The sequence below is a fragment of the Stegodyphus dumicola genome, chromosome 4, assembly GCF_044657685.1.
Source record: "Stegodyphus dumicola isolate Sdum_Otavi_A_Nest chromosome 4, ASM4465768v1".
Classification (NCBI taxonomy): domain Eukaryota; kingdom Metazoa; phylum Arthropoda; class Arachnida; order Araneae; family Eresidae; genus Stegodyphus; species Stegodyphus dumicola.
The window spans coordinates 240485570-240509317 of record NC_140771.1 but is presented as its reverse complement, the minus strand read 5'-3'; the positions used below and the strand labels follow the sequence as shown (position 1 = coordinate 240509317).

General features: G+C 32.1%; 1 protein-coding gene across 2 annotated transcripts in view; it reads right to left on the bottom strand.

Annotated features, from left to right (window-relative positions):
- The window catches only part of LOC118190791 (glycine receptor subunit alpha-2-like), a 96730-nt gene that overhangs the window by 22784 nt on the left and 50198 nt on the right, over nt 1-23748 (bottom strand). For both annotated transcript variants that reach the window (XM_035361570.2, XM_085816129.1), the window contains one exon: nt 12812-12894. In XM_035361570.2, the coding sequence (XP_035217461.1) occupies nt 12812-12894 (83 nt within the window). The remainder of the gene's footprint in view (nt 1-12811; nt 12895-23748) is intronic.

The window sequence follows — 23748 nt, the reverse complement described above, 5'->3', positions numbered from 1 at the left end:
AGTAGAAAACCTATATATATATAAACATAAAGCATCTAAATTAATGAGTAAATTGGAATAAAATTGGAAAGGAAATTTATTTGTAAATTGGAATAAAACGGACCAGGAGAACTAAACATATTAATCAACTTTTATGAACCTTTAGTTAATTTTCTTCTAATGAGTTCTGAATTGGAGTTTCATTAAAAGGAGATTAACTTTTATTTGCATAATTTGTATATTTTCCCTTTCGCACTTTTATTTTTCGAGATTGTTCTACTATGAATTCTCTCTTTCATTGGATTAGTTTTGAATATTGTGTTAAACCTCTTATACACGGTTGCAATTACTATATTACAGAGGAATTGCTTTGCTTTTATTCCAATTTACTAATTAATTTAGATGCTTTAAGTTTATTCTACTTCAATCCTGCAGCTATAAGCACAGGACGGGTTTAAAAAATTTTTATTCTAATTTTTTAATTCGAATTTTCAGCCTAGTAATATATTTCTATATATATGTATGGAGGAAAGACGTAGCATTGTTGATGGCTTAGAACGTAGATCCATACTATAAAACTTGGCAGCCGAGTAAAATTAAATAGTCAGCTTTATTTAAATTGTTATTTGCAGCCACAATTGACTTAAGACTTTAATCGTGCCTATTAAAAATTATTTACATTTTTGATGTTGTTGCGATAGAAAGAGAGCAGACCGAAATAGCGTCTTAAAAGGGAGAGAGGTAGGAGCTAAAGTGCAACGTTATACAATATGGCAGACTAACCAGGAGAAGGTTTTGGTTTAGGTTACTTATTAAGAGGGAGGTTTCAGTTCTCGAAATTTTGAATTCGGTTTCCAAATTAGCTACGTCATGAGCGTTATGCAAGCCATATGACATAGATCGATCTAGAAATGACGCAGTCCAGAAAAGTTATTACTATGTTAAGAATAGAGAGGGATAATTAAGAGGCTATTGCTGTTTTAAATTATAATTTTGATTTACAGAATTTTTTTCTGAAATCATAACCCCAGCATCTGAATATGTATCTGAATATGCTTGCAATGTGATCCGAAATGCAATCTCTATAAATTTTGCTGCGCAATTTCGTTCTCTTTTTAGCCTTTTCGCTTTGCTCCCTCTGTTTGGTCACCCTTCCTTTTCTCCTGCTTTGTCTTGCCACTAGCCACGCTGAGTTTCCTTTCCACATCGTCCATTGTCTAAAGAGGTTATTAAATCTAGCGATTGTCTCTGCTAGACGAGAATATTCTGAGAAACGAGATTCTGGTAGCGCTGGTTTAAACGAGAGGGTTTCTAGAAAAAAGAGCTTCGCTGGAAGCGAAGTCCCGCCTAGCTCCGGAAACGATGTACCGGCTACACGGGATTTTTTGAGACTTTGCCAAATATGTTTCGGCTGGAGCTCAGTGACGCGTAGAGATCAATCAATCAGACAAAAGTTCTGCTTCTGAAGGATCACGTGATCTCAATCTGAGCGATAATCGGGTACTGGCGTTCAAGTCTTTGCAGTAAGTGAACATGGTAACCTAGCTACGTGGGTTTCCTGGAAATGTGCGGGTTCTGAGAACTGTCCCTTTCGACGTCAAAGCCCGCGTAGCCGAAACGTAATGTGATTGGCTATACTAAGCTGTAGTAAATTGTAGCTGTACTAAACTGTGGGATGCATGTCGCACCCATAAATGATGTTTGAGAATCTGTTTATACAGAGGCGTAGCTAGGGTTTTCAGTGCCCGAGGACAAGTGAAGATTTTCCACCACATACATACGTACGTATATACGCACGTACAGACGTCTCGAATAAAATCCTTTCTGAATCCATTTTGAAAAAAAAAAAAGAGTCCTTTATTCTCTGTTTGGGTTCTGTTTATCAAAGTTTGGGTTCAGGCGGAAAACTTGTTCCAAATACATGTCCAAGGAAAAAAACAGAATGTTTCGAATGTTGCGAAGCTAAGATCTTCAGTCATAAAAGAATATCCGTAAAGTTGCAAAATCATTAAAATGCTCAATATCAAATGTAAACAAAGTGATTAATGCTCATTTGAATCTTTAAAAAAAAAAAAAAAAAAACTTAAAAACATAAGGTGCATCGTCTTTCTCAGCGACATATCGCCGAACGCATTACGTACTGCAGAATTCTTCACAAGAAACATTTATCCCAACAAAAATGGGAAAATTTTATCACAATAAATGAATCTTGGGGGCATTTAAATGGCTTCAGTGAAAAGAGATCCATGAAAGGGAAGCTGTTGAAGAAGAATGGGGTAAAATACCTCTTTCCCCCCCCCCCGATACTATAAAAGGCTCTTGGAATACTATAAAAGGCTCTTGGAAATTACGTTGTAGAAAGATAGTGAGGAATAAGGTTTATCGAGCAGAACATTTAAAACACAAAAATTTAGGAAAATTGTAATGAAAATCGCCTAAAAATGTACGAACAACCTCTGTATTGAATTAAAAAATGACAAAACATGAATATTTGCGTTATTTGAAACACTTTTGTAATTGTAAGTATATGTCTACAATCCCTATGGTTGGAAAAATAATGACTGATTAGGACGTAAATTACTATGAAGAGTACGTAAATATGTACAGGACCGGATATATATTTACAGTAATATGATTCCTAATTAAATAACTTCAGGTAACCGTTTTAGCCGCAATAGATTTCTTAATCTCTCCTACATCGTATATTCTGTGTGCCAAGAATGGAAAACATTTCATTCTAAAATTTCCTAACATAAATGTGGCGCCCCTGAATGCTCCGCCTGGGGACAGATTCCCCCCCGCCCTGCGCTACCTACGCAACTGGGTTTATGCGTATAAAGGCTTGCACTATTACGAAAATAAAATGTGTTCAAATCAGAGGCCATGTCTGCATGTTTTTGGATTATGCATCGATTTGCCACGTTAAATTATATTACAATGAGCATCTTCTACCGATTTTTATTACACATACACATATATATCTATATACAGTAAGAAATTTAGAACTAATTTTTCACAAAGATCAAAAATTGAAATTCATAATTAATAAATTAAAAAAATATCTATTAAATGCTACACAGAATTTTAAAAATATTAAAACCAAAACTTTTCAAACAAGCAAGACCCAATTAAAAAAAAGTCAAGGAAATTTGAAGAAAAATGAACATAACAGAAGAGGAATTCAATCAACTTCAATGTCACTTCGTCGGGGGGGGGGAGGAACATTGAAACCAATTCAAATCTCTCTTCTACAAAAATCTTTGCTTTTCTGTATCCAGAATTAGCCAATGAACCATTTCAATGTATCTTAATTGTAATAGTTCACCCGAAAATTCTGCCCTTCCCCAAAGCAAGGAAAAAATAAAGTAAATTCTAATTAGAATCTTGAACCTTAAATAAAGTGAATTTTATTTTATTTAAAGAATTGAAAATGCAAGTGAAAAAATAAAATACATCAGTGAAAAATTTTTACCTTTAATACCTCTACCAAATTTTTACCTTTATACTAGGCATGTTTATATTTTGCTTTTTAAAATTTGTTTTGTAATTATACATATATAAAACTATACTTTTTGGTCCGGCCGATTGCAACAAATGTAAGAGGTGCACAACTGCACGATACAGCAGTCCCATATGCACGATTTCAATAATCTACGGCTAATCGTTTTTGACTTATGAGCGATACATGCACACGTATGTAGGATTGTCACGAAAAAATCCCGTCTGAATCAACTTTAAATCCATGTTACAATCCGTTTTGGGAAAAAATACTCCTTTATTCAGTCCGTAAGTAGAGATCTCTTGCAAAAAAATTGTTCATATCGATTCGATAGCTGCCAAAGTGGACATTTTCGTTGAAATATGATACCCGGTAATTTTCCCGATTACATTTCCTTTACTACAAGGATTTAAAAATTCTAAAATATATTTCTCAGTATTTATGCATACATAAATCTAACAGGTCTTCAGAGAAAAAAAAAGAGCAAGTAAAGAAACGTTACAGAATTGGAAATAATTTTAAATAAGAATTTTTCGCAAGCATATTCATAAAATATTTATTGGTTTTTGTTTTATCTCTTTGAATCGGTCTCCAAGTTTGATGATGTCAAATATTGACTTTTGTTGCCTTTTCGATTAGTGTTTACGTTTTTTTTTTTAGTATCGGAAAATATCAGTATCTGATAACAGATGCCTTCTAGAGCTTACAATTCATACCTCTTTATCTTTCGTTGAGTAGAAAAAATACCACATGTTGGACAAGGAAAAAAGTCTGATGTGTACACCACATGACTTCTTTCTACGGAATATTAAATTATACGCATTTTTTCCTCCATTTTCATTTAAACTTATTTCCTTGAATTTCATTACAGATATATTTCTCATTCAATTAATTCAGTTCTCACTTCTTCGCAAGGCAAAAATACATAAAAACTCAAAATATCTTCATTAAAATTTGAAAGATACAGAAAAAAACAAAACACCAAATACAGTTAAAACAATTAAAAAGAGCAATTTTTACAATTAAATTTAGAATTCCTACGCAAAAACAAGACATTCGGCCAGCGGGCAAGAAGGCAGATTTTTCGGTGCACAAAACTAAAAGTTTCCTTTTAGTTCCACTTGGCAAAAAGACACTGAAGGTGCAAAAAGACTTAAGTTTCAAATGTAAACAAATATGGTTGGTATGTTAAAAAACACAAAATTCCCGATAGTCTCGCGCGCTGGAGATAAAAATGTTTTATTTAGGGCATTGTTGCCACTGCTCGCTTTTGAATCACTGAGTTTGCTAATGAAATTTCACTTAAGTTTTACAAAATATGAAAAAAAAAAATAAAAAATGTATAAAGTCTTTCTATGGAAATACTGAATATTTTTTGTTAGATAAATCACGAATTAAATGTAATTTTAGCCCAAACGTTCAATTTGCCCAGAAGGACTATTAATTCTGTTTTGTTTGTTTGGCATTGATTCAGTATAAACGGCGAATAACTTTTTAAATTGTTCCCAATAAATATTATCGCCCTATATTATTTAAAGAAATTAAATAATGAAGAATCTGCATAAATTTATGTATGTTTCTCGCATTATGAAAAGCAACGGTACCTACAGCCATCCAGTTTTGAATAGCGTACATCTCCACCCGAATATGGGCATCTGGAAGTCCGAGTTTGGAGTTTGTTTTATTATCTGTTTCATATTTTGTAAATCATTATGAGTTGTTGATTAAGAAACTCAACGATTTCAAAGCGAGCAATGGCAACACTGTACGAAAAAAGAAAAACAAACATTTTTATCTCCAGCTCGGAAATGTAGCAGAAATTCTAAAGATATGCTCTTTTCTAAAGATAATTCGCGATATTGCTGTTGAATTGAATTTTATGGTTTAAGTAACACACAAAACGCCCCTTTGAGCGTAATATAGAATCTGAAAGCTTTCAGATTTTTTTTTTTAAATTTGTATTATTTAAATCAATTTGATTCAAAAGTAAGAAAGGGATATTCTTAAGAACTGCATCTTTCGCTCTTTGAAATAGCTTAGCTTGTTGATCCACAACAAACGTATCTTACATTCTGCCGAATGGCAACAGACTGGAATGAAAAGTGGCGCGACACGTTTACAGTGATTCGATGCAAAATCCCATTTTGAGATCAATAGTACTTTTTGAGTAATTAGACTAACTCATTTATTTTTCCCTGAAGTTGTTAAATGAATCACATTTCCCTAATATACCATTATAAGTTTCTTTGTTCTGTTTACGAAATGACTACAATAGCTAATTTTGGAAGCAGGACCACGCGACTAAATATACACATTATTAACCCTGACTTTGAAAGCCAATGAAACTTAATTTGTCGATTTTTTTTTTGAGTGGTGATGGTGGTGGTGGTAGGGGAAATTGATCTTTATTTTTAAGGAAATGTATCTTGAAAAACGATGCGTTTCCCCTAAAAAGGGGAAAATAGCTCTTTAGGGAAAAATATATTGCATTAAACACAAACGTCACATCAAAATAAAATTTTATAACCTTTGGTATTTATAATGAATTGCTTTTGCACATGCTAGCTATAATTCACAAAGGCCTGCAAAAAATGATTGATTATCAACTGCGAAATAACATTTCATCTTTCAGATATCAAACGGAATAACATATTTGATAAATCATACTGTGAAAAAGAAAGCTACCACCTGGAGCTTGAAAAACGTCTGTTTACGTTATCGGAACCATTGAACAGACCTTTATTTATGATAGAGGTATCAAATGATGTTCCACATGACAGATCTGATATAAAAAATTATATTATTATAAAGAATTAAAAGCATTCTTCTAAAAGTGCTCGTCAAATGCTCTTATGGCTGTTACAGTCAACTTATCTGTACATCTACTGAAACCTGGGATTTAGCTGTTTTTGAAAATAAGTTTAAAATCCGATGTTTTTTACTTAAATAAAGTTGCAAAACTGAAAACAAGTTTTTTTTTTTAAACTTCTTTGTACGAAGTAAAGGAAGTATTATTATCACGAAATATTCCGAATTTCATATTTTAACACAAATATCCATTTTGACCGCTATCGAATGCAATTTAATGATGTTTTTGCGCGACATCTGTATCCCTAAACGTTTTCGAGCTAATGTAGATCCCTCTAGTGTGCATCATGATCTATTACGATTTAACGTAATGCAATTTTCTTATTTCTGCTCTTGGCCCACCAGGTGGCCGAGCGGTAAAGTCGCTGAACACTGGTAGTTCGGTCCGAGGTTTGAATCCCGCGAACGGGCCGGCTGTATGGGTGTTTTCGTGGTTTTCCTCATGTGTAACGTGTATACAAGCCAGTTTCCCTTAGAAAGTTCTCCACGAAGGCATCTCTTCCCTTAGGCAGATAGCCCCAGTGTGCTTTGCCGTAATTAAATACACCAACACCTATTTCTGCTCACTACTTAGATATTTTTCTGATGTGGAGGTACGTGGTTTTGAACCATAGGCATTCTGTAACTCATAATCATTGGCATTGGCAAAAGTATGTATATATATTCCATTATACCATTGAAGTCATGTGGTGTATACATCAGATTTTGTAAATTAAAAAATCTGATGTGTACACCACATCACTTCCTTGTACGGAATATTAAATTATACGCATTTTTTCTTGCATTTTATTTAAACTTATTAGATTGAATTAAACCTACTTCGCGCTAGAATAATTGCATTCTTTAAAATTCACTTTGTTTACCATAGCGACACTCTGGCGCTAGCTTTACTTAACAGTATTATATTTCGTTCATATTATAACTCTGAATGCACAAAATTTATATCAATTATCTAATCGTTGCCACATGTTCTATTCAAATACTATAATAAAGCTAGAACTTTGTATAAAAGAAATTAAGCAAACAAAACAAGAAAGAAGCAGTTTTTCACAGACGATTGAGTATTTCTCATTCAATTAATTCAGTTCTCCCTTCGCGACAAGGCAAAAATACATAAAAACTCAAAATATCTGTATTAAAAATTACGCTTATTTCCTCGAAAAAATTCAAGAAAAGATTAAGCATGATATAATTGGCAATAATAAATGAATGCGTTATCTTTGTTGTTGCAAAGCTAAGTTTCTCTAGATTGGCAACAAATTCACTAGTCTCCTGTTTCAAATGTAAACATCAATGGCCGCCATCAAATTAGGCTTACCGTCACTTAAACAATTTAAAAATTTTTGATAATTCTAAAAATATTGCATGCAGATTTACTAAAGGCATAAAACCCTTAACCGGAAGATAAAAACAACATAACTGAATCATTTTTAAAGCAAAAATGTACAATTTACAAACATATTAGAGTAAAGAAACAGATCACTGAGTCGGATAACAGAGTGGATATATTTATAAATATATTTATATACGTTTGGTGCGGCCGATTGAAACCAAAATACGAGGTGCACATCTACATGTTATAGTAGTCTTATATACAAAATTTCAACGTTCTGAGGCTACTCGTTTTTGAGTTTTGCGAGATACGTACGTACGCACGTACGTACATATGTTCGTACAGACGCCACGAAAAATCCTCTTCAGAATTCATTTTAAAGCAGTTTTTATGGAGGAAAAGAATCTTTTATTCTGTCCTTACGTACAGATATCACGCAAAAACATCGTTAAATTGCATTCGAAAGCTGTCAAAGTGGATATTTTCGTTGAAATATGCTGCCTGAAGCTTTTCGCGATTACAATACTTCCTTTTTACTTCGTACAAGGAAATAAAACAGGTTTTAAATCCGACTTTATTTGCTTGATTAAATTTGCAAAATTGAAAAATCAAGAATATATAAATTGAAACTGCTATTTTTACTTTGCTATTTTTAACTTAAGAACTTACTATTTTTAACTTCACTATATTATTTTAAATTGAAGTTTATATATTCTTGATGCTTCCTTTATGAAAAAGCGATGTTCTTAAACATTTCGAAGGAAATCTGGAACTATGTTTTTTTCAGTTAAAAATATGATCAGTTATTCAGATTTCTGCACTTTTTTCAAATACTTGCAATTAAATTCTTGGATCACACGAAAATATTGCTTCTGAGGAATAAGCAACTCGGTCGAAGTGCTTTCAGTTGGTTATTAAGGGATTAAATTAAGAGGCAATTTTTCATTTAAAATTCATAGCTGAATGTTTTTGTGAAGCTTGGCATTTCAATTTCAATACTTTTAATTGCAATTTCGCTCGCCGGATCTTTTCATATCAATTTAAAGATATTTTAATTTATGTTTTAAAGAAATTTTCGATATATAAACGCAGCTACACGAAATATAGCGACCATCTGCGAAATGGAAATACAGCTAAATTAAGATTCAAGCAGAATGAGATAACCTTACATCATGTGGTTTAACGGTTATTATTTAACGGCTACACAATCTTGTTTAGAACACATTTATTAGAAATATCACAAATAAATCACATCCGGAGAACACTGTTACGAATTTTGCATTTAGTTAGATATTTTTAATTAAATCACAATTAAAACTGTTTTATTTCCATGTGCAATGCAGCGCGTGACATATTTTAAGAGAAAGCTTCGCCGCAAAAGTAAAAATACAAGAGCACGTGCATTTAACATTGAATAAAAGTTTATCTCCGTAACTATATTTAATTTGAATAAAGGTAATTGACTAGTATGTTAGCTGTAACCGTAATTCTACGCTTTCTGCTTTCGAGAAACTGCTAGAACTCTCTCGCACGGCTGATTTAAAAAGCTATAAAAGCCAGAGACAAACATCTCAGCTGAGTAGGAATTTATCAGTTGTTGTTTACTTACAGTGTCTCACAAAAGTGATGGGACACTTGTGCTTTACAAAAGGAAACTCTAATAAAATAAGTTAAAAAAACATGCAAAATTTTTTTGTGGGTGTGTTTCATACTTAAATTTAGTAACAATTATTACATAACATACATTTTCTCAAAATATTAAAATATTAATTTAATAAAAATACAATTGTTTAAAACGGAGCAAAAAATGGCTCACATAAGTGATGGGACACCATTAGATACTACTACGTACTACAATTAAAATAGTTTTTGGGGTTTTTATTTTTACTCAAAAGCAATTGGCAATAATTTATAAAGTCGTCTGCAGTATTTCTTTCCAGTTTGTTTTGGAATTTTTGTGTTTTTTAGCTCTGTGCAGCCATGAATGCTAAACGAAAAGAAACTTTGCCTGAAATTCGAAAATTAGTTATTAATTTGCATATTGAACGTGGAAAATCTATTAGAGAAACTCCTGAAACAATTAACTTAAGTCATTCAACAGTTTACAATATCATTAAACGATATAAAAAGAATCATATGATTCAGGATAAAAGAAGACCTGGCCGACCATCAAAGCTATCCGATGGAATAAAGCGAATTATCGTTCGAAATATTAAAAAAAATCCAAGAATTAGTGCTCCTAAAGTTGCTGCTGATTTACAAGCATTATATGGAGTAATTGTTAAACCTGAGACTATTAGAAGAGTAATTCGATCTGCTGGATATCACGGTAGAGCAGCCAGGAAAAAATTCTTCGTAAGTGAAAAGAATAGAAAACTCAGACTGGCTTTCGCAAAATCCAACATAAATAAGAATTCTGATTACTGGAATGAAGTTATATTTGCTGATGAGAGTAAATTTAATATATTTGGTTCTACCAGTAGAATCTTGGTGTGGAGAAAACCCAGGGAAGAATTTCGAAAACAGAACTTGGTGCCAACAGTAAAACATGGTGGAGGAGGAGTTGTTGCATGGGGGTGTATGTCGTCCGCTGGAGTTGGTACTCTTGTTTTTATTGACAGTATAATGGATCAGTACAAGTATATTGACATTTTAAATCAAAATTTGAAATCTTCAGCACGAAAATTGAACCTTCATAGCAATTTTAAATTCTACCAGGACAATGACCCCACGCACACTGCTTTGAACATTAGACTCTGGCTGCTGTATAACTGTCCTGAAATAAAAAAAACACCACCACAGTCTCCAGACTTAAATCCCATACAGAATATTTGGCAAGAATTGGAATCAAGAATTCGCAAACACACCATTTCTTCAAAACAACAATTAAAATCGGTGCTTCAAGAAGAATGGGGTAAAATCACTCCAGAAATCACAAAAAAATTAGTCGAATCCATCCCAAGAAGATTAAATCAAGTTTTAAAGGTAAAAGGAAATCCAACAAAATATTAAAATCTTTTAAAAAGTAAAATTTTTGGATGAATATTTGATGGAAAAGTAAATGTCCCATCACTTATGTGAACCATTTCTTGCTCCGTTCTAAACAATTGTATTTTTATTAAATTAATATTTTAATATTTTGAGAAAATGTATGTTATGTAATAATTGTTACTAAATTTAAGTATGAAACACACCTACAAAAAATTTTACATGTTTTTTTAAATTTATTTTACTACAGTTTCCTTTTGTAAAGCATAAGTGTCCCATCACTTTTGTGAGACACTGTAGCTGCGGTAAATTTTATTGAACGGATTAGCTTTCTTCGCGCTTTGGTTTGCTTTCTATTTAACGTTTTAGTAGTTAAAAATATAACTATTGTGTGATATTGTACGAATATCTTTGAGGAAAAACTTAGCGTTTTGTTACATTTCTTGCTATAAGAATACATTTTATTAACTTTTTATCAAACTTTTGCATTCTTCAATCTATTACGAACAGGTACACATGCAACAATATAATACCTAGCATTCAATCTACGTCTGAAACACAATTGAAAAGAAACGTTCTCTTCATTGTTGCAATTTATCGTATTTTAAAATAAGATTTTATTCAAGTCGAATGTGTATTTTATTGCATGTCGCGTTGCCACTTTGTAGTAATATAAAGTGTCTATTTAGAGGGAAACACCGAGTTAACCCAGATAGCTTTTCCCCTTTAGATCAAGCAAAAGAAAGGTTTTTACTAACAATGCAAATATACAGCCGGATATACTTTTAACATTTCAACTGTTTCAAAATTCTCAGGATATTAAATAAAAATCTGATGTATACACACTGCATGACTTCCTTGTATGGAATATTCAATTATATGCATTTTGTCTTGAATTTCATTTAAATTTATTGGATTGAATTAAATCTACATCGTCGATAGCGCATAAACCACAATAGAATAAATGCACTCTTTAAAATTCAGTATATTTGTTTACCATAGCGACACTCTGACGTTAGGTTCACTTAACAGCGTTACATTTCGTTCCTGTTATAACTCAGAATGCACAAAATTTATATCATTAAAAAAATTATCTAATCGTTGCCACATGTTCTGTTCAAATACTATAATAAAGCTAGAACGATGTATAAAAGAAATTAAGCAAGCAAAACAAAAAAGAAACAGTCTTTCACAGACGATTCAGTATTTTTCATTCAATTAAATTCAGTTCTCACTTCGCGACAAGGCAAAAATACATAAAAACTCAAAATATCTATATTAAAAATTACGCAGTAAATCTTAAACACGTATTTTCTCGAATAAATTGCAGAATGGCTTAAGCATGATTTAATTCGCAATAATAAAAGAAGGCGTTGTTTTTATTGTTGCAAAGCTTAGTTTCTCTAGATTGGCAACAAATCCGCTATTCTGCCAAGTTTCAAATGTAAACAAACATCGCCGCCATGAGAAAAATAATTAGGCTTAAACAACTTTTAAATTGTTCATAATCATGCAGATTTACTAAAGGCATAAAAACCTTAACCGGAAGATAAGAACAACATAATTCAATCATTTTTAAAGCAAAAAATGCACAATTTAATAACAGTGCGGCCGATTTCAACCAAAATACGAGGTGTACATCTGCATGTTAAAGCAATCCTATATACAAAATTTCAACGTTCTGAGACTACTCGTTTTTGAGTTATTCGAGACACGTACGTACGCACAGACGCCACGAAAAATTCTCTTCAGAATTCATTTTAAATCAGTTTTATAATTTTTTGGGAGGAAAAGTGCATTATATTCTGTCCTTACGTTAAGATTTCAGGCAAAAACATCGTTAAATTGCATTTGATAGCGATAAAAATGGATATTTTCGTTGAAATATGATGCCTGAAACTTTTCGCGATTACAATACTTCCTTTTTTACTTCGTACAAGGAAGTAAAATGGGAAGGAATCATATAACAAGAGAACGGATATATAACCATATAAAAACTGATATTTTATATGTTTTATTTTGATGTATAACCATAATTTTATGTAAAACCATATAAAAAGAGAACGGATTTCTATTATATATGATAATTATAAGAATGCTACTCTAAAGACTTCGTTTATGTATTTTTAAAGCGTCAGACTTACTGCTTTCTATTTCTAGCGTGCACTGTTGTTTGTCCATAGGATACCTATAGAATTCCATCTTGCAAAACGGTCTCAACTTCACCCTACCAGAGAAAGAAAAAATCATATTATAAAGATTTTATAATTTTTATTATTTATAGTATTACAATTTAGCATGCCTTTTTAATAAAACTAGCTGCTTGCTCGGCTAGCAAACTAAAGTAGTTATTATGAAAATGAAAAAAAAATATGATTTTAATGAGTAATTTCACGAGTCTAGTTATTAATTAATGATAATTGAAATGAATCAGCGTTTATTGCTTTTAAATCCCTTAATTTGTTGATTAATAACAGAATAAATTTGAAAGAAACATTAAATACCTTAGTAATAATTAAATATCTTAGTAACGTTAAATATCTTAATATTTGAAAGAAACATTAAATATCTTAGGCTTTACTGAACAAAAACAATGCTGAGTGGAAGATAAAAATATTTTAATATGGGCAGTTTCAACACTTAATACAACTATCGTGAAGTTTGTTGATTAAATTCGAAAATCAAATAAATATATTGCGTTTTGCCGAGTGGCAGCATATTTCTATTATGTAACGAAGATTTCCAGTTAAATTTGAAACATAAATATCTTACACTTTGCAAGATGACAATATAAAACTTTCATATCACTGAGCTTTTAATCAAATGTTTTTGAAATTCGCATAACATAAGAAATAAATCAAAAAACAGGTTAGGAACTTAAAATTCGGGCATCGAAGTTGCATATATTCGAAGGGCGGAGGAACTATGTGTGTTCAGAATTTGATAACACTAGGTGGCGTTCTTTTTCCAAAATGCGGCAAATGTACATACAGATTCTCAAATATTTAACAATACATATTAGGTTAAGCAATTTTTTATAATATTAGGTTTATAATTTTAATTTAATCATGAAGTTATCAAATGTATTTGTAAAACTATGAAAAATAATAAGATGAAAATATTGAATTTAACAAATATTCTCTGTTCGTATAAAGCTAATATAAATTAAAAATTAAATTAAATTTTAATTGCAAAAATAAAAAATTAATTAGTGTTGCGAACTAATTTACAATATCATTTAAATTCTAAGAGCATAGGTAAATTAAGTGCATTTATACTAAGAGCATATGTAAATTAAGTTACCCATGAAGAAATATGTAATTCCAAAAAAATTAATCTCAATAATTTTTTTAAAGAATTTTTAAGACCAAATTAATTTGCATAAGTGAATAATTGTTGAGCAGGCAGGAATATAGCCACTCCAGTTTTACTTGAAGAAATATTAAGCTCATAAATGGTTCGCATTTATTTTGCATATATAAACATTTAAACAAAAATAATCATATCAAAACAAATATTACAAAATATATTCAGGTAGAGTTTCCAGCGCCCGGGAAAAACTGACGAATTTGCGCCCCTTTCTGTGAGCCAAGAATGGAAAACATTTAATTCAAAAATTTCGTAGCATCAATTTGGCGCCCCTTGGATGCTGCGCCCGGGGACAGATGTCCCCACCCCTTGCCCCACCCTAGCTACGCCACTGAATATATTATACAATTTAGAATAATAATATAGTTCCGCTACTACAGAATTAAGTCTCTGTGCATGAATTAGAAGGAAAACAGAATGAGATGAAGTTTTAAATATTATATGAATTATGTTTTCTCACAATAAAAAAATTCGCGTGCTAAATCGTCATTCAAAGGCAAATATTATTTCGCTTCAGAAATATTAAATTATTCAAAACTTTATTCCTTTCGTTTGAACCAATTATTTAATTTTTATATGGTTAAAAATGTAACGAAATACGGGTTTTCTTCCGCAGAGAACCCGTTGGCGCTTCGAGAAAGAACCCGTTGGCGCCGTTACATTTTTCCTCGCCAAGCTTGAGCCGAGCCGTAAGCGTGATATTTTGTAAACGTTGTTTTTAGTGTATGTAAATTCAAGTTAGCAGACAATGTAGTAAAAATTCACAGATAATAAGTATGTAGATGTAAAACTAACAGGTTAAACGTGATATACGAAAATAAATTTGTATTAAATTCAAGTTTGCACAGAAAACAATGTATTAAACATAACAGGATGTAAAAATTCATTTAAAAAATAACAACTAGTATTCTTATACATACGTTTACATTATACTTATATGTATTTCCTCTAATTCATATAGAATACTAATATTTCTATTACAAGTGTCTTTTTTTATTATTAAGTACTTTGCCTGATGATTGATGTATTTCGGTAACAGCCATGCCCATGTAATATATTAATGAATGCATGACCTATCCATTTTACGTAGATTTCAGTATTTTTTTTTCCAAGTTACTTGCGTACAGCTTAAAGCATTTTACGTTGAAACAAATACCTGTCCTTTTTCATAATATATTTCACAATACAAATAACCTTCAACAGTAATCAAATTTTCTTCAGTAGCATTGTTAATAAAACTAGAACTTTATACATTTTAAAATTATTATAGGGGTTGGAAACCTCATGGTTCTGCGCGCTTACAACTGTTAATAATTAAGAACATAACGTGAACAGGCCATGTTACAAATTAGCATTCACCCCTCCCTCCATATTTTCTTCCTTTGATCCCGAACTGACGAGCCGAGAACCGGCACCTTTAGACGAAAACTTCTTTAATTATGCGAAAATATTTCTATCTATTCGTTGTTAAAAAATTCAGAAAAAATAATAATAAATAAGAGAAGAATATAAATCTCCAAATGCGAACAACGACAACCTTCGCAAAAGTGAATAGGATGAATTAGCTAGGTTACCAGGTTTGAACTATTATCGCCAAAGTTGGCGATGTCTACATTTACCGCGTTCTCTGCGGAAGTGCTTCCCGAAATACCTTCTAAATGAAAATGTAATAAAATACCTTTTAACGAATTTTATTTACACGCATTTTGTATTAAAATGCATAATGCTATGATATTATATCTGTATAACGTCTCTCGAACTAAAGAAGATTTACCTATTAAAAAAAAGTTCTATTTCTAAGGCTGCTGAACTGTGCTGCCATCTATAATAGATTCTCTGCAAAATGTATTTGCTGAAACGAAGTTACTGCGAAAATGTGGATGTTATTTGCATAGAATTAATTATTCAGACTCAGTTAACAGACATCTTTAAACTGCTATGAAATATGTTTCAAAATACAATAAGATTAGAACAATCTAATTGAATTGATGTCTTTTTAGGTATTTATACGCTGACTTCAGGTATGAGTTGGGATTTTTATTGTCGTCCGTAGTTTGTAAGCGACATCACTTGTTGATATCATCTGACAGCATGTTTAAAATGTTTCCTGAGAAAATAAAGGTGTATTGAAATCTAATGGGCAAATGTGGGTTACGGATATTTAGCTGAAGTTGGTGAAATTAAGTAAATAACTGTTTTTGAACTTTCTTATACTGTAATGCCATGTTCCATTTACAGCTTCCAGTATTCCTAAACTAAACTATTATTCATGATAATGAAACATTAAGTATAGTTAGAGCAAATTATAAGTTTGAAAGAAAATAAGAAAATTTGAACATCTTGCAAAAGATTTCGAAATGAGCAGTAATATCATATTTTTGCACTTTAAAATTAAAAAATAATATTTTTTTTTTAATTTGCAGAATCTAACTTTTTATGACATCCCTAAATTTATGTATAGGAAAATGTTATTCTCAGTTTAAAAATATACAAAAAGTGAAACTTCCATACAACTGACCGAAATATTTCATTTTAGAGTTGGAAATTACATTCGGGGGATTATACACACACTGAGAAAAGAAATGTTTGTGTTTATTCGATAAAAAAAAAAAAAAAAAAAGCTTTAAGATTTCATAATTACGCTCAAAGCAGCGTTTTTTTTTAACGTGTTATTTGTTACCTTTATTTAATATACATCATGTTCTTCGCCCTTAAACCATAAAATTCAATTCAACAGCAATATCGCAAAATATTTAAAAGAGCAGCAGATCTTTAGAAGTTCCGATACACAGTTCTCACGCGTTGGATATATATATATATATATATATATATATATATATATACATTTTTCTTCGTATAGTGTTGCCATTGCTCGCTTTGAAATCGCTGAGTTTCATAATCAAAAACTCATAAATGCTTTACAAAATATAAAATAAATAATAAAAAAAATTTCAAATTTGGGCTTCCAAATGCCCACATTCGGTTGGAGACGTACGTTATTCAAAATCTGGTGGGTCTAGGTACCGTTATTTTATCACAATGCGAGAAACATACATACATTCATGCAGCAGATTCTTCATTATTTAATTTCTTCAAATATAATGCAGGACTCTAACATTCGGTGGCAACAATTTAAAAAGTGATTCGCCGTTTATAGTGATCAACGCAAAATGCCAAAACGAAATTAATAGCCCTTCCGGGCAAATTGCCCCTTTGGGCTAAAAAATAAAATATCAGTTTAGAAAATTGTTCCTGATGTTACTAGATAAAATGAAGAGTATTTGTATTCAGATGATCGTAAATTACAATGTTTCCAATGTAAAGTTTTAAAAACCAATATTATTCATAAAATGATCATACAAGTGAATACCATACAAGTGACAGTACGACTTAGTTCATTCCGCCCGCAGTTTTGATGAAGAGCATAGCGGGGGGGGGGGGTCACGGGGACTGTTCCAGGGGTTTCCCACCAACTTTTCCTACCACCAACCTCCCGAGAGGACTTTCGGCTAGTGAAATATTGAGTGCCCCTAACCACAATACTGTCTGGGCGGCTGCGCATTAAATTTACTGCTAAATTATTTTTCTTCTTTTTAGTTCATTAATGGTTTTATGAATTTTAAATAAAAGCTTCTTTTACAGTTTTTATATACATTTTTTTAATCACTTTGAATATGAAGAAAATGTTGAAAAATGATATAGATGCAAGACCACGTTGTCAAAAAGAAATTTAGCGCTTTTACCCAGTCGGTCAACTTATGAATCTCATTACAGAAGGCAAAAAGTTGGTGGGTTATCTCCGGATCTATCGCAGATTTCTTTCGGCTAAAGTGATTTTCTTTCGAAATCTTCACGTTTATTTTCCACTTGTTTCGTCCAAAAGATTATTATGACACATTGTTATCTACCACACACTGCTACTGACACACTGCCGCAACTGATAGGAAACAGTAAATATGTCCATTCGGCATTAAGGTAAACATGCGGAATTCGAACAAATTTCCGTTTCAGGTGTGCCTCAAGCCTAAGCGATGTACATCAAATTAGAATCCATTTTCAGAGCAAATGATGTTCCTCCACCTCATTTTTGAATTACGTACAGTGAACTTCCTATAAACTGAGCCTTCCGCCCCCCCCCAAAAAAATAAAAATAATCTGAAAGCTTTCAGATTTCATATTGCGCCGAAAAGGGCGTTTTTCTAACGATTTGTGTATTACCTTTATTTACTTAATTTCATGTTCTTCGCACTTAAAACACATAACATTCAATTCAACAGCAATATCATAAAATATTTAAAAACAGCATATCTTTAGAATTTCCATTGGACAGTCTCACGCACTGGAGATAAAAATGCATTTTTCTGCATAGTGTTGCCATTGCCCGCTTTGAAACAATTGAGTTTGTTAATCAAAAATTCGTTAAAATTTTACAAAATATGAAAGAGATAATAAAACAAATTCCAAATTCCAAATTTGGGTTTTCCAAATGCGCATATTCCAATAGAAACTTACATTATTCAAAATTCGATGGCTCTATAGAGATAAAACGATAAGGATAAATCGCATAGGGATAAAACGACAGTACTCATAGATACTGTGGTTTTATCCCTATGCGAAAAACATACATACATTCATACAGGTTCCTTATTGTTAATTTCTTTAAATATGATACAGGGCTGTAATATTTGGTTGCAACCATTCAAAAAGTTTTTCGCCGTTTATAGTGAAAGGCCACAAAATGCCGTTTTGAGACTAATAGATCATAGCTCTTCTGGGCTACTACCTTTTTGGGCTTCTTTAAAAAAAAAAAAAAAAAAAAAAAAAAAAAAAAAAGTTAAAAAAAAAATTAAAAAATTAAAAGAGAATAATTTTAGAATTTCCGCTATACATTCTCGCACGCGGGAGATATATTTTTTTCCCGTACGGTGTTGCCATTATTCGCTTTGAAATCGTCAAATTTCTTAATCAAAAACTCACAAATTCTTTACAAAATATGAAATTGATAGTAAAACAAATTGCAAATTTGGCCTTCCAGATGGCCATATTCGAGTGGAGACGTTATTCAAAATATGATGGCTTTAGGTACCTTTGTTTTATCATATACATACATACACGTATACAGATTTTTCCCGCCTTTTTCTACACGTACAGTTATAAAATGTTCTGGAAATATTTTTGGATTGGCTGACGAGGCTGACGTCATTCTTGGAAGCTCCACCTTTCCAGAGGCTATAAAAGGACTCGCAAAAGAACATCGGGGGCTTTTTCTTAAATGTCACGATGCAGTAAACTTCATACAAAAAGTTATTCGTAATTCTTTTTATTTACTTCGGATATCTGATTTTGTAACTGCTATTTATCCTGAATAATAACAAGTGGATCCTGTTTTTTTTTAAAACTTATCGTCTGATAATTTAAGCTACTACTAAAGCTGGTACATCATAAGGAATTTTAAGTGTATTCTTGATTATGGAATTTTATTATTACATATATATAATAATTTAAATCTAATGTCCAGCTAGTAATTGATGAAAATAAGAGATGAAGAACTGCCTTCATTGCTTTTAAATCGCTTAATATGGAATCAGTAAGAGGCAGGTTTAATTTGAAAGAAAAATTTAAATATCATACAGTTTGCTGAAGGGTAACACGAGATAAAAAGATAAAATTAAATAAAAAATAAATTAAAAAGATAAAAATAAAAAGAGGAAAAGATCGGGGATGATAAAAGTATTTAATTTCCAGGCGGTGGCAACATATTGCCTTAAAATCGCTGAGTTTGTTGATTAAATTAAAAGGCAAAGATCTTATGCTTTGCCGAGTGGTATACACATTTCATTTAAATAATTAAATTTAAAACATTAAAAAAAAAAAAAAAAAAAAAAAAAAAAAAAGAGAAGTTTCAGACTTTAGGAGTCGCCAAAAAGGGTTTGTTAAGATTTTTTTTTACGCTCTCCCTGAATCCTGCTAATCTATTCAGGGAATGGATTAGCAGGAATGAAAATGGAACCCCCCTTTTTTTGTCTTTTTAGCTTTATTATTAACCATCGTTTTTTTCGAAGTTACGCCAAGTGCAGTTCAAACAGTAAATCACTAAAATTTTAAAAGCAGCATAGCAGCATATGTTTACAATTTCCGATGCAGTTTCAAACGCTTGTATATATTTTTCCTACTTCTTCGCAGTCTTTTCCCAGTTCATCATATCAATTACAGATTTTTTTTTTGTCTTTTTATTTTTAATGTTTTGTGTGTTATCTTTATTTTATTAAATAAAGCTTTCTTCTCACTTACGCCACATAAAATTCGATTCAAGAGCAAAATCACAAAATATTTAAAAACAGCATATCTTCAGAATTTCGGATAAAAATGTTTTATTATGTACAGTGTTGCCATTGCTCGTTTCCATATAGTTGAGTTTGCTAATAAAAAATTCATTAACGTTTTACAAAACATGAAATAAATAATAAAATTATATGTAATGTCATTCTATAAGAATACTGAATATTGTTAATTAGATAGATCATGGAATAAATGCATTTTTATTATTTAAACCAATCCGACTCAAAAGTAAGAAATGAATATTCTTAAGAATTGCCGAAGTTTGTTAATCCAAGACAGATAAATTCAATTTGAAAATATTTTACATTTCCCTGAATGGCAACAGACTCGAATGAAAAGTTAAAGAATGCGTTATAGGGATTCCACGCAAAATCCCATTTCGAGACTAATAGCTCTTTTTGGGATAACAACACTTTGCTGAAGGGCAATATATTGCTTTTAAGTCGCTGAGATTTTTAATAAAAATTTCGCAAAACTTAAAGGAAAATAAAAAACAAATTCGAAATTTAAAATTCGAGTCTCGAGGTGCCACATGTTCGTTGGAACACTATGTGCGTTCAAAATTGTGTGGCTGTAGGTGCTGGTGTTTATCCGCAATAAATGAGGAACCTACGTATTACATATGCATGCATGCAAATTGATTCTTCATTATCTAATACACAGATCCGTTTCAGTCTAAAGACCTGCCATCATAAATTACATCTTTTTTGTTCCTCTGGGTTTCAATATTTTTCATTGTATTTTTAAAAAACATTTTAAAAGGACTTTTATCTTGAACAATGCAGCACAATGTAATGAACTAACAAGAGTAAAAGAAGAACAAAATTCTTCTACAATTTTGTACGAAATAGGAAATACGAATAATACGAAAAATAGAAAACGTGTGAGAGTTTTGACATATGAGTTAGGTTAGGTTAGTTAGATACGGCAAAGCACGTTAGGGATATATGCTCGAAGGGAGGGATGCCTTTGTGGAGGACTTTCTAAGAAAAATCTGATGTGGACACCACATGACTTCCTTATACGGTCTATTAAATTATACACGTTTTTTGCTGCATTTCATTTCAACTTATTTCCTCGAATTTCTTTAGATATATATTTCTGATACAATTAATTCAGTTCTCACTTCGCGGAAGGCAAAAATGCATAAAAACTCAAAGCATCCTCATTACAAATTTTAAAATACAGAAAAAGATAAAACATAAGTTAAAGAGAGTTAAGAAAACAGTTTTTAGTATTACAAAATTAGTTTCTACGCAAAAACAAACAACACGCCAGCGGGCAAGAAGGCAGATTTTTCGGCACACAAAAGTGAAAGTTTGCTTTTGGTCCCACTCGGCAAAAATATACTGAAGTTGGAGCACAAACTGACTTAATTCACTATTCTACTAAGAGCTTCATATGTAAACAAACCACAGCTTCATTAGGCTTAGTACCACTTAAACAACTTTTAAAGTGTTTATAATTCTACAACTGTTGCATGCAGATTAACTAAAGGTATAAAAACCTAAATCGCAACACAAGACTGACATAATTCAATCTCTTTAAAAGCAAAAAAAAAAAAAAAAAAAAAAAGCATTATTTACCAACATATAGGAATAAGAAAAACTGAGCTCAGCGAGCTGGGTAACAGCGTGGGTGTGCATGCATATTATATTTACGTTCAATGTAACCGAATACAACCAAAAAGGGAGGCGTAAAACGACATGTTATAGCAGTCCCATATACGAAATTTCAACGTTTTGAGGTTACTCGGTTTTGCGAGATACATACACCTGTACGTACGTACGTACGTGTGAGAGTACAGAGGTGAAAAAGAAATGTCTTCTGAATCCATTTTATATCCATTTTACAATCCGTTTTGGGATAAGGAGAGCTTTATTCTGTCCGTACGTTAAAACCCTAGTCACCCTTTAAAAAGGGGAGTATATAAGGTATTTCTCCCCCTTTCCTACAGTCCTTCGTGGTGTAATGGTTCTGCACGCTGGGTCGGTATTCCAGAGGCCCGTGGTTCGATTTCCGGCGAAGGCGGTTGCTAATTTTTCATCTTGCCTGCTTCCAAAAATTACCTGATGTCTCTACAAGTGGCGCCCGAACTAAAAGGGTTGTGGATGCTGATTCTCCGCACCCAGGATTTGGCGACTAGGTCCCCTAAAACCCTAGTCGCCCTTTAAAAAGGGGAGTATATAAAATATTTCTCCCACTTTCCTAGAGTCCTTCGTGGTGTAATGGTTCTGCACGCTGGGTCGGTATTCCAGAGGTCCGAGGTTCGATTCCCGGCGAAGGCGTTTGCTATTTTTAATCTTTTCTGCCTCTAAAAAATCCTAAAGAATCTACAACGTTTTCCGTCCTAAGCGGTACTACACGGAATGTAGTGGAGGACTTTCTAAGGAAAACTGGCTCGTATTAACACGTTACGCATGAGTAAAACCACGAAAACGCCCATGCAGCCAGCCCGTTCTCGAGATTCGAACCTCGGATCGAACTACAGTGTTTTAGAGTTGTTAACTCTCGGCCGCTAGAGGGTCAAAGACAATGGATGAAGAGTAATAATTTCCACCTTTTTTTTTTTTTTACATTTTTATGTGAGGATAACAAATGAAAGCTAATTTGCTACTGAAGGTCACGTGATGGACCGAGTGGGGAAAAGGCTAAATTGAACATCACTGAATCATTCAACAAAACAAATAAGCTTCTCTTTTATTTATCCTAAAACAAAAATGCGAAATTTATAGGCAATTAATTGCCTAATCAGAATTCACCAAACCATTACATTGAATGCATGTCTTATTTCAAATTAAGGGAACTGCATTGAAAATATTATCTTTAATTGGCTTAGTGCTCAAATCCTATATTCCATATTCGTCCACAATCTTATTATGTCGGACTTCCATACTCGCTGCAACTAATGTTAATCCACTGCAGAATTTCTCGGGCACTTATAATCAGCTAAACATGAAGGAGAACGCAGAAAATGTATCGGTACACATAACGCTATCTCAAACGGATAAAAGTTCAATTTTTTTTCTTTAAAGAGTAATTAAATTGGCGTAATTAAACATGATTTACTTTTGGCAATTGTTATGGTATGCAGTAGAATATAGTCTAATGTTCTAAATACAGGATACTTTTATCGCAGTGTTTCTCAACTGGACTTACTCCGAGGACCGATAAAATATTTCGGTACGTTCTCGCGGACCGGTAAGTTTAGTAATTCGAATCATTGGCACAATTTTTTCACATAAATAAATCATGAAGACAAAAATAATTTAGTAAACTTCTGTTATTGTAATGTAGGTGCTGTTGTAATATTGGTTGTCGGCCTATGACACTTTGGATTTTGGACAGATAGCTGGATATTTCGCGGACCGGC